This window comes from Gymnoscopelus microlampas (genome assembly GCF_963454915.1).
Source record: "Gymnoscopelus microlampas genome assembly, chromosome: 6".
Lineage (NCBI taxonomy): Eukaryota > Metazoa > Chordata > Actinopteri > Myctophiformes > Myctophidae > Gymnoscopelus > Gymnoscopelus microlampas.
This window is the reverse complement of record NC_139943.1, coordinates 16507307-16519806: the sequence shown is the minus strand read 5'-3', so window position 1 is coordinate 16519806 and position 12500 is coordinate 16507307. Positions and strand designations below refer to the sequence as shown.

Here is a 12500-nt window from a genome sequence, read left to right as displayed (position 1 = left end):
TCTGTCTTATTTTATTTGAATGTTTAGTTGTTTTGTTGTTTTGTGACTCTGTCAGGCATTTGAAATGTGCTGTAAGTAAACGAGAGTTGATATCAAAGGAGGCACAAAGCCAATGAGGTGTAAGTGAGCTGTACAAACAAGATAAAAAGCAAAGCCGTATTTCCTGCTCCATTTGTTTGTTATTATTACAGATGTAGTCTCGCGTATAGCCAGACAACTATTCCACAATCTCAGAATGCTATATAGAGCCTGGAACTACTAGAAAGCAGAGAAAGGACGCTGTCATTCTGTTAGTCATTTCCGTTCACTTTGACATTTGTTTTTACATTTCCATTTCTGCTAAGCTAAGCAATTTAGGGATCCTTGACAATGTGTTAATAAAGCGTCACAACCATTTTAACCCCATTATCCATATGTTATACTTTGGCTATTCAAAAATAGCAAATCTACAAGCTCGTAGCGCGGCACCGAGTGCCGCGCTACGAGCTTGTAGATCTGCTATTTTTGAAAAATCTTGAAAATGTGTGCAAATATTCAAATCTTTTTTTTTTAAGGCGAACATTTTTAACACAAATCTTTGCTTCTGGGGGTCCCTGGCACAACATATTTTCAGGTTGGGGTCCGCGGCCACATACATATCAATTTGGAGGTCCTTGGCATGAAAACGTTTGAGGACCACTGCTCTTGGGGGCAGTGCAACAGTTTTGCAACGGTGCAGTAAAGCACCATGTACAGTAAAGTAGAACACGTGGCTCCATCTGTCCGACCAGATGACTTCTTACTGGAACCACCAGCACCATTATGGCTTATTGGAAGCAAACATTGACCCCCATGTAAGTGTAAAGAATAGCCTGTAGGCTCATCGTGATTTATGCTGATAGTTAACACAACACAAAGCCCTCCCCCTCCACTCAGTCTGAGTGTCTAGTTGGTTCCACGGTCTGTCAGTCACACGTTATTACTTCCATTCATCAAAGGACAGGCCTCCGGTGTCAATACCTGCCTCTCACTGGCTGTAAGGCCTGTCAATCAAACTTTATTACCTTGAATAAATTCCCCATTTGGGCGGGGCTATTATCTGGCCATCAGTGGTCATTGCTGCATGAGATATGTCTTTGAGAAGTGCGCGCACACGCGCGCGTGTGTGTGTGTGTGTGTGTGTGTGTGTGTGTGTGTGTGTGTGTCAGAGACTAATGAGCCTGTAATTCTACTTAGTCAGCCTGCGTTCCACAGAGCACAGCAGCAGCAGCTGTGCGTGCGTTTCATCAAAGCGACCGAACAAAGTGAACTAAATGATTTCACACCTTTGCTTACATGTACTATATTAAGGACACATTAACCCTATTGACAATTGTCTTTTATGCAGTGATGGAAGAAGTACTCTTTTGTTTTTTTTACTCAAGTAAAGTAAGTTCCGCATGGGTTTTCAGATCAAAAGGGCCCCCCTGGACTGTTTGTCTGGGGGGGGTGGACACTGTTTTAGCACTCCTTCAGCAGCCGCTGCTTCTAAATGTCGGAGCTTTTCGGCGATAGTTCTGTCTTCTTTCACTTTCTCCACGCTGTTTGGTGCTAAGAGGAACTAAAAAAAATTAAAATCCTCGCCATCAGGGGGGGCCCCTTACGGTGAAATCCTGCGTATGGGTTTTCATAACCCAGCAACCTGATGTAAAGTACATTAGGGGATCAGTTGTAAAGTTGTTCATGTAATTTATACCGGGGACAATTCACATTAGTCATCTAATCCACAAGGAACGTTATAATTGGACCTGAAGATCCAGTCAGCCACAGACATTTTGAATTATTTTGGAAAGAGGAACAATTAAACATGACACTGGAGGCTTAAGCGATGTCACTTTTCATCTGTGTATATATACGTGCTTGTGCATCTGTTGGAAGTTTATATTCTCCTATTCTAGTTTCTAGGTATTTTGTTCTTTTACTTGTCATACTCTAATGTAGTTTTTTTTCTGCAACCTATCTGGCCAAGACCCACTTGCTTTGTAACACAAAACAAAAAAAGAAAGGAAAACAAAAGAAAAGAAATGTTCCACCGTGGTGCATTCGGCTTTGTCGAACGTCTACACACAAACACAACTGGCCCGTGTTCAGGGGAGGGAACCATGGCGGGGAGGGGGATATTGGTCATTGCACGTGCTCCTTACGGGCTGGGCGGCACCTGTCAGCGGGGAGTGTTGGGCGGGAGGAGTAGGACGAAGATTCTACTTCTTCCCGGTGTGGGCTCCTCACTGGCAGGTGAGTCAGTATAAGACAGCAGTGAAAACACAGAAATGTGTGTGGGGAGGAATTAATTATATATATATATATATATATATAATAACAACTACATTTGGGAGAAAAATGGGTAAAACATTGTTGGCTACTCTAAATTAAAAAAGAAAAAAAAAGAAATGTGAATACGTGGTTATTCAAATTTCCGCAGTGTGGTGGACTGTGGGACCCAACGTGAGGTACCATATCTCTCCCCAGCAGCACCAGGGCTCATTAAAAAAAACATCTTAGCTGGGTACCCTCTTCTCGTGGGGGGCCCTAAACCGAAGCCATGTTAGTCCCTCTGTCCGGGCCCCGGGCTCGTTAAAAACTTCAGGATTCCAAACTCAACACAGAGTGAATGCAGTGTCTCACCGTACAGGACAGGCTCATTAAAACAGTTGTACTCTTTGTCACAGCAGGGCTGAACTACAAATGCGGCCACACAGCCACAGAAATAACATCACTTGAGTTTTTCCTACTTTTTTCCCCCACTGGTGCAGTCCTTTCCAACCACAGTTAAGTTAAGCCATAAACTACAACAAAACAATAAGAAAGGTTTCATAATAAACTACAATCTAGAGAAAAAAGAAACCTGAGCTATATGAACTACAACGATGTTATACACTACAACATGCATTATACAGTACATGCGTGTGACGACAAGGCTGTCTTCCACTCTGTTGTCATCAAGCCCTCAGAACCCAGTGATTGCATTGAAGCGCATTATTGGACATGCTGGCCATTCATAGGTACTGCAGCTTAAAACGGCCTGGGGCCACTGTCACGAACGAGCGAAAACGGTTTCGACCAATGGGCTCGACTCACAAGCTTCATGCGCACGAGCTTGCGCATGGGGTTGCGCATGGAGGTGACGCGTCACAGAAGCCCGAAATAGGCCCCCGCCCGTCACATTTGTCAACCCGGAAGAAGGGGTGATTTAGGAGTATGCGCTGGGTGAGCAACTCAATGCAAGTGGATGGGCGGGGATCTCCGGTGCCCTCTCTGTGGTTGTCATCTGTAACGTTGTCTGGGGTTTGTGCTGATGTCATAACTATGCTTACTCTCTTCTTTTTTATGAAGTTACTCCTCCTATGGATGTTTCTTAATGTACTTGTAACGCACTGCAAACTGCAAACTTAAACTGCTGTGCTGTCTCTGGTGCCTGAATTTCCCTCGCGGGTGAGCCCCATTCCTAGCTGGTTTGAAATGTGGTTAATTTTTGATTTCAACAGAAGTCCGTACACTCGGACACTGAAGCCTGACTTATAGACTAGAGTATAAGTTAAACATTACTCTCTCCTCTATAGATTGTCTTAACACAGAGGATAAGTTGAGCATGACTCTACTCTCAGGCTGTGAGGACAGACAGAGAGAATGTAATGGATGCATTCCTATGCTTACGGCATATTCACACAAGGCATGACATGTGGTTAATGACCTCAGTTCATCCATCCATCTCTCCCCTTTCTGATTTATCTGCTACAGTAAATCACCGTTGAAAATATGAACACACACACACACACACGAAAATAAAAAACAAACCAAAAATAAAGCTATAATTCATTGTCACTGCACCTGTTTCTATGACAGCTCATTCTCTCATCCTCCCCATCTCTCTCTCTCTCTCTCTCTCTCTCTCTCTCTCTCTCTCTCTCTCTCTCTCTCTCTCTCTCTCTCTCTCTCTCTCTCTCTCTCTCCCCCCTTGTCTTCACCTGTCAATCAAGCATGGGATTTCACCTGTCCACCTGATAAGTGTGAGCACCCCTTCATCCCCCCTTCCCCAACCCTCACACACACATGCACTCTCTCTCTCGCACGCACGCACGCACGCACAAACTCACTCACACATTCACACGCACGCACGCACGCACGCACGTACGCACGCACGCACGCACGCACGCACGCACGCACGCACTCTCTCACACAAACACATTCACACTCTCACACACACTCACACACACACACAGGACAGACAACAATGTATAGGTTCACAGGTGCAAGCGCCATCATTTTTGTTATTTCCATAAAAAGGGAAGAAGAAGGGGGGGGAGCAAGTGGAAGGGAGAGAGAGATCAATAAAAAACAACAATTTATCTACATATTTACACATAGTATATCTATTCGATGCGTATACCTGAGGCAAGACATAAGGTGCGGTAAGTACCTGAGATAAGACGTAAGGTGCGTGAGTCATAGCAGCAGATACTGTATACTTTATAGCCTACTGCACATTTAATTTACAGAATTTAGAACTTAATTAACACTCCTCTGTCAAGGAGTTGTTTTAAGGGCTCCCAACCTGAACGCTTTAATGTATTATGTGGTGGTATTAATAATTATTGAAGTGAAATAATGCCTTTTTTTGTAATTAACATCAGAATGAAGATAATATAAACTAATGCATGCAGCCTGACGTTGTTGGCTATAAAAACTGTGAGTGTTTGACTCCTGCGAGGAATATGAAATGCCAAGTTAATTGTGTGTGATCTGTCTGCCGAGGAGAACAGCCTCGTGGAAAGTAATGTTTGACAATTCTTCATTGTATAAACAAGCTAAATTTGTTTAAGCAAGTAATCTGGCGTCTTCGAAAATCATGCTATTAACCCATTAAGACCCGGGGAAAGCATCTGTGTCATTTTAGATTTTAACCACTCTAACCATTATCTTACACTTTGGGCTATTTTTTGAAAAATCGTCGTGAAATTGTGTGCAAAGCTTTGATTATATATATATTTCTAAAGCAAACATTTGTAATTCAAATCTTTGCTTCTGGGGGGTCCCTGGAACTAAACATTTTGAGATGGGCGTCGGCGGCCAATACATACTTCATTTTGGGGGTCCTTGACATGAAAAAGTTTGAGCACCACTGATACACTAGCTTGGCTTCAGCCCCCTGAATCTCTAGAATAAATAATGGAGTGAAACAAAATGAAAATTCAGGCTGAGTGTCAGGCTACTGATATACAGTATAGCAACATATACGTTTTTCAGAAACCATTTGGATTTAGAAGACATTCTGTAGATGCGTTGGCGGATTGAATGGGTTAAGCTGAGACAGATACCGTCTCCTGTCGTGCTCAGAGACTACTGCGGTGCTCAGTGGGCGCTGATCGAGAGTCTTCAGTAAATGCCAAGCAATGTTAGATGGTTACTCAAAGCCAACAGAACATTCATTCATTTTAACTTCGGCATTTCAAAGTAACACAATGGGTTCAATATAGAACAATCAAGCAGTCACAAGGCTCCAAACGACGCAGCAAACCACTTGTTGCACATTTTTCACAGAGCAAACACTTTGGCCCTCATTTATCAACGCGGTGCAGACCAAATAACGGGCGTACGGCGAGATCGCCGCAACTTTTGGCATTTATCAATATATCTTGACGTGGGTTTCAGCCTACGGTACGCTGAGATCTCACGTCTAGTCGAGAGCAGTTGTAGACATTGGCTGCACCCATTTGTTCCATTGTAGACGTGCGGAGCAGCATTGTCTCACCGCCTGACAAGCATCTGGACACTCTGGACAGCGGGGGAGGCGAGCGGGGGAAACTCTTTCTTATTGGCTTTTCATGATTTGTTTGGTCGTATTCTGGTTCTTCATGTCATAAAATCGGGGCGTTTTGAGAATATTTAAGGGCGTGTTATTTAAATGACACTCGTTTACAGACGTGAGATTTCTCAAAGCTCCGACCTACGCTAGGATTGGCTGTATAGGATTGCTTGATAAATGTGACTTCGACGTTGGTGTACGGCCGCATTTATAGAAAAATATAAGCCGTTCTTTACGCTACGTTGATAAATGAGGGCCCCTGTCTTTGTGTTCGGCCCAACTTAGCTGTTCTACAAGCTTGCAAGGTGTCACAATTCGACGCATTGTAGCTTATTAATTGTACTAATTTATGTAAGCTCTCTCAGTGTGTGCTCACGCAGTGCACACGCACAGCTGTTGTATGAACTTAAAACCACGTTTTACAACATATCAATGCATAATTAAAACATATGCCAAGCATAAGAAGGTAAAGTACAGGCACAGTACAGTACAGTACTGCAGGCCTAACAGAACATATTTCCTATATACCAATATGTTGTAAATGGAAACGTTTTTTCCTTTTTCTTTTTTTTCCTTCACTTTTCCCATAATTTATAGAACCAGGAAATTGTGTGGATGGGTATTCTGTCACATCCCCCCCTCTCTCTCTCTCTCTCTCTCTCTGTGATTGATTGATTAGCAAGTTTGGGAAACGGTAGGGCAGTACAGTTACAAAAGCTATATGCTAAAAGCATAACACCAAAAAAAAGCCCCCGGGAGGCTCGTTTCCATTGTGGTCATTTGTACTCTCTCTCTCTTTCCCTCTCTCTCTCTCTCTCTCTCTCTCTCTCTCTGGCTCTCTCTCTCTGGCTCTCTCTCTCTGGCTCTCTCTCTCCTCCGTCGCTTGCTCTCTCTCTCTCTCTCTGACAGTGAAAGCATTGTGCGCTAGATGATTTGCATTCCTCCACACGCTCTCCATCTCTCTGTCCCTCCGTATACCTGCACCTATACCCCACCCCTCCCCCCACACCCCCCTCCCTCACTCCACACACCACCTGGCAGGCTCTCTCCTTTCCATTACTTATCCCCCTCTCTCTCTCTCTCTCTCTCTCTCTCTCTCTCTCTCTCTCCCCACCCTCTCTCTCTCCCCCCTCTCTCTCTCTCTCTCTCTCTCGTGTTCTCTGTCAGCTGTGAAGGTTGAACGTGTCAGCGGTATTAACAAGAGGCCTGATGTGTTGTGTTCCAACCACAGAATGTACCTTACATCAGGCATTCTCAGCTGGCGTGCTGACAACATACAACATTGGACTGTCATGTCCCCGGGGGGGCCAGCAACGCTATATACATACCATATACCCACACACACACACACACACACACACACACACACACACACACACACACACACACACACACACACACACACACACACACACACACACACACACACACACACACACACACACACACACACACACACACACTTGTGTATGCACAGGGAACAAACACTCTGGTGGGAAAACCATTTAATCTCCCCATGCACTCACACTCACAGTTTCTGATCCAAACAGTGTATTTTGTAGATTGTCCGGCGGTGAGCCAATAAAAAGCCCAAAACATTAATTTTCTAAAATGTTAGCTATAGGCTGTCACATAATACAGAGAGGCTGTCACAGTGTTTGCTATGTTTACATTTGCATATTTGTCAACTAGCCTTCACAACAGCCTCGCAACGACAGCCACTTAGCTGTATACCTGGATGTGTTTACTGATACGCAATTAAAAAGAAAAAAACTTTTAAAAAGTGCTCTCTGTGTAGAGAATGTTTTAGTTGAAACTACAGCGAGAGACCTATGGGTAGTCAAAATTGCAAACGCTGTGCGTGTGCGTGTGCGTGTGCGTGTGCGTGTGCGTGTGCGTGTGCGTGTGTGTGTGTGCGTGTGCGTGTGTCCGTGCACGTGTACGTGTGTGAATGCACGTGTGTAAATACAGTATGTGCGAGGGAGTGAGTGAGTCAGATTGTTGTGAACCCAGCACAGCCTCTCTCTCCTCCTCTGTACATCTGATCACGTTCCAGATGTTCTGTCCTGCTGCTCCCAGCCTTTCCTCCTTCCTTCCTTCCCTCCTTCCAGCCTTCCTTCCCTCCTAACTTCCACCTCCATACCCTCCTCTCTACACACAGACCCTTATGAATCCTCTTCCACCCTCTCAAAGTGAAATGAACTCTGAGGATTTCACAGTGTGTACCATTACAACTTCCTCCTCTCCCTTCTGCCGGCCTATTCTATAGGTCAAAGGCCTTCCCTCCTATATACCCACAGGTCGGCCCTTATAAACTCCTTTCTCTGCGTTTCCCCAAGGTTCTCCCACTCCTGAATGAACTCTCAAACCCTTACCACGCACACACACAAGCACATGCACGCACACAAGCTAGCACATGCACGCACACAAGCGCGCACGCACACACGCACGTACGCACGCACGCGCACAAACCTCCCTCTCCATCATCCACTATCTTCTTTATCACACTATATCTTCCTCACCTTACCTCCCTTCTGCCTGTCTTCCTTGACCTGAGCCGCCCTGTACCTTTACTCTAAAATCCATGTCTCCTCTGTAGAGTTATTCACATTATTTTTTGTTGACTCCATGTATTGTCAATCATGGAGTTGTCTAATGGTTCCCCCTTTCTATTATGCTTTGCACCGCGTTGTGTACGCAGTTCTGGAGCAATGCGTGTCTAATTTGAATAATAAATTGTTCCTATGGAGATGAATAATTGTGAATGGATAAATGCATAATATTATTGGCTCTAAGGGAGGCAGTCCTGATTAAAGTATTGTCTTTGTGTTGGAGCGTGAGGGCGTTCATTATTTTTTGTGGAATACATTTATGTTGGCTGACTGAATGACTGCAGTGGCTGATGATGGCTTAATGAATAAATTGTTATCATAACAATCTGTATAGTAGAGGATGTTAATTCCATAATAACTAGCACACCAGCAGTGGTTGGAGCTGGTCTCCCTGCCCAGGATTACATCGACAATTGGCACTGGGTGAAAAAAATGGGGTTGCAAAATAGTGGGATTAAAAAAATATTTTAAAAAAACAACAAACTAAGCCATCTTTCTCCATCTGTCTCTTCTCTGCCTGTAGGTCCAGTAGCAGTGATCAGCGGTGAGGAGGACTCCGCCAGTCCCCTCCATCACGTGAACCACGGCATCATCAGCCCCTGCACTCTGGACACGGGTCCCGATGCCGTCGTCATAGGGATGACCAGGATACCCGTCATCGAGAACCCACAGTACTTCAGGCACGGACACAACTGCAACAAACCTGCCACCTGTAAGTGTCCAAGAATTCTGTATCAATCAGTTCATTTGGTTGAGGGCGAACACAGGTTGTGTTATAAGATAGAATGTTGAATACATGAGCTCAAGAACATTCAACAAGTTGTTGGTCCAGTAGTTCTCTGAGGAAAGCAGTTAGAAAGCATACCTATATACTTCAGTGGTGGAATAGGGATAGTTCACCCCCCAAAATGACTTTTTTTTCCTATCGATTAGTCACCCCATGGAGACTTGAATTCATGGATATTCTTTTGTTTTTGTCGCATTCCTAAGCCAATAATTTGATGACCGGCAGCGGTTCCGGTAGGAGACACAAAGAGTCTCCTTTGTGTCTCCTACCGGAACCTGGTTATCCGCTGGTTATCAAATTATTGGCTTAGGAATGCGACAAAAACAAAAGAATATACAGGAATTCAAGTCTCTATGGGATGACTAATCGATAGAAAAAAAAACGTAAAGGGATGAACTATCCCTTTAAGTAAAAGCAGCAATAGTCATGTTTCCAGGGGCTAAATAACACAGAGCACCAGCTCAGCCTTTCTCTATGTCTGTGTCTATGGTATCATTATAGGATGCTATAGAACAATTAAGCTGAGGGCAAGGTGAGGTCACGGGCCGTTTCAGATGCTACCATGGGGCAATTGGCTGCATAGCCCACAAGGCCACTAGACTACTACAGCCTTGTGGCTGTATAGGAATTCCCCCGGACAATCAGGCCTGTGAACGAACAGACCAGAGAAAAAACATAACAATCGCTAAAGAAACCTTGAACTTGAGCTGCTGACTGCCTGTTTCAATGGTTGCATTTCCTGAAGACCCCTGATTCCATCCTCCACTGTTTGTAGCTCATATCACGGCATCTCACATGGAAACAATGGACAGTCATTCATTTATTACTTGTAAATGACATAATCGCACTGTGTGTGTGTGTGTGTGTGTGTGTGTGTGTGTGTGTGTGTGTGTGTGTGTGTGTGTGTGTGTGTGTGTGTGTGTGTGTGTGTGTGTGTGTGTGTGTGTGTGTGTGTGTGTGTGTGTTGGGGGGTCACATGAACAAGGTGGGCATTGACTCCATTAATTACATTCAGTATCCAACAATAAAACACGTGAAAGTCAATATTGAAATCTAATTATTATTCTGTAAATCAACTGTCAACTGTTTAACAGTAGGAAATAGAACATATTATTAGCTATGTTGTCGTACGTAACAGCGTGTAATTATGTTTCATAAAAAAACACTTTATTTTGTTGATATCAGGCATTCTAATTAATCGTATTCTTTGGTACTCACCCAGCAATTAATTGCTGTGACTCTGGGTCAGCTTCTGTTAGAAGTCCCTGGCAGAAAACGTGTATTTAGTCAAATTATCTCCACTTTTCCACAAGATTCAGACACACGGACAGTGGCGAAAACTTTGTCTCCGAATTTAGATTGTACACTCTCAGACTTATGGTGATAGGCTACTTGAAATTTAAAAAAGTTTGGAGATCAACCAGCATTGTAATTGTATAGCACATTGGTTCTCAAACTGGGCTGCGGGGACCCCCAGGGGTCCTTGAGGAGTTACATGACTGTAACTCTGAGAGTGTACAAGACTTAACTCTGAGAAGACAGAGAGTTAAGTCTGACAGTCTGAGAGTTAAGTCTGAGAGTTAAGTCAGAGTTACATGACTGTAACTCTGAGAGTGTACAAATTTATATTTGTACACTCTCAGAGTTATGGGATTTCGTAGTATAGATTGGGGTCCCAGAGATAGCAAATGGTATCAAATGGGGGTCCGTGGCCTAATGCTTATTAAACTGGGGGTCCTTGAAATGAGGAAAATGTTCCGATTCCTCAATGTTGTCCTCCGGGGTCTGGATCTCAACCCTATAGTTGCAATGCGACGCGTAAAATGGGCTTGTAGATCAGCTATCTTCTCAGACTTGTTCGCCTCTTATGACATGCCCAGAATAATAGGGACTATGGGGCAGATGTGAGTTAGTTAATTAGAGCTTCCTCGTTTGATATTGAAACGGTTCGGCCAGACTGTTGTCTGTGAACTGACTGCCGCCCTGCTTTCATTCTCATTCTGTCATACTCGTTAACCTTCCTCTCACCGGACACCTCTCTCTCTCTCTCTCTCTCTCTCTCTCTCTCTCTCTCTCTCTCTCTCTGTGTGTTTGTCTCTCTATCTATTGAACAAAGATAGCACTCTGTCACTCCTGTGTAGAGAATCACTTCTCGTCTTTACAGCCACATAAATCTCCCCCAATCCCTTGTGAGACAGCGCGTGTGCGCACACCCACCCAAACACACGCACGCATGCACACACACGCTTATGCACGCACACACACACACACGCACACACGCATGCACACACGCACACATACATTGATGCTGTTGCCCATGGCGATACTGATCCATCACAGGAGTCACCTTGTGTGGTTATCACCCACCATATTTCTACTGGTGCTGTGTGTGTGTGTGTGTGTGTGTGTGTGTGTGTGTGTGTGTGTGTGTGTGTGTGTGTGTGTGTGTGTGTGTGTGTGTGTGTGTGTGTGTGTGTGTGTGTGTGTGGGGGGGGGCTGAGTCTTGCATCAATTCACAAGATGATGATGTTGGATTTATTACATGTTCACACAAGCAATACAGAAGAGAGACACACACACACACACACACACACACACACACACACACACACACACACACACACACGCACACGCACACACACACACACACAGTAAAACGGACTGCATCATAGATCAGATAAGCCCAGTAAATCTCACAGGCTTTAACCATAAATTTACACACTACCCCTTTAGCAGCAACACGCTACACATAGATTGTCCCCTTTATTCTTCTTTATTTTGTATTTATTTAATTTATTTCAATTAGTTACTTTAAAGGAGGTGTATGCGTAGGTGTGTTTTTTTATTTATTTATTATTATTATATTATATTATATTTATTCTTTTACAAAAAAGCTCTCCAGCCCGAAAAATCTAATTCTATCTCCATGTGTTCGAGGGATTGTATGCATCAGCTTCACTGATTGGCCAACCCAAACCTCCGGCTTCACGGATTGGCGGAGCTCCACGTCACATATGCGCCGCTAAGCCAGTATAAAATCCCTGATTGGCTAACCCGACCTGTCGGCTTAACCGATTGGCCGAGCTTCGCATACATATGTGCCGCATAGTCAATATAAATGGAACGACTTGCATCGTACCCGACCTGCAATTATCTAATTTATTACAATTACAGTAATTGTAATAAATTAGATAATTGCAGGTCGGGTACGATGCAAGTCGTTCCATTCCAGTGGTGGAAAAAGTACTGAAATTCTTTACTTAAGTAAATGTACCAATAC

The 12500-nt window shown here is 44.0% G+C and overlaps 1 protein-coding gene across 1 annotated transcript in view; it reads left to right on the top strand.

Annotated features, from left to right (window-relative positions):
* The window catches only part of ntrk3a (neurotrophic tyrosine kinase, receptor, type 3a), a gene marked incomplete at both ends in the record, with an annotated part of 270533 nt that overhangs the window by 204436 nt on the left and 53597 nt on the right, over positions 1–12500 (top strand). Inside the window, one exon of the mRNA XM_084059451.1 lies at positions 8957–9145. Coding sequence (XP_083915577.1) covers positions 8957–9145 — 189 coding nt within the window. The remainder of the gene's footprint in view (positions 1–8956; positions 9146–12500) is intronic.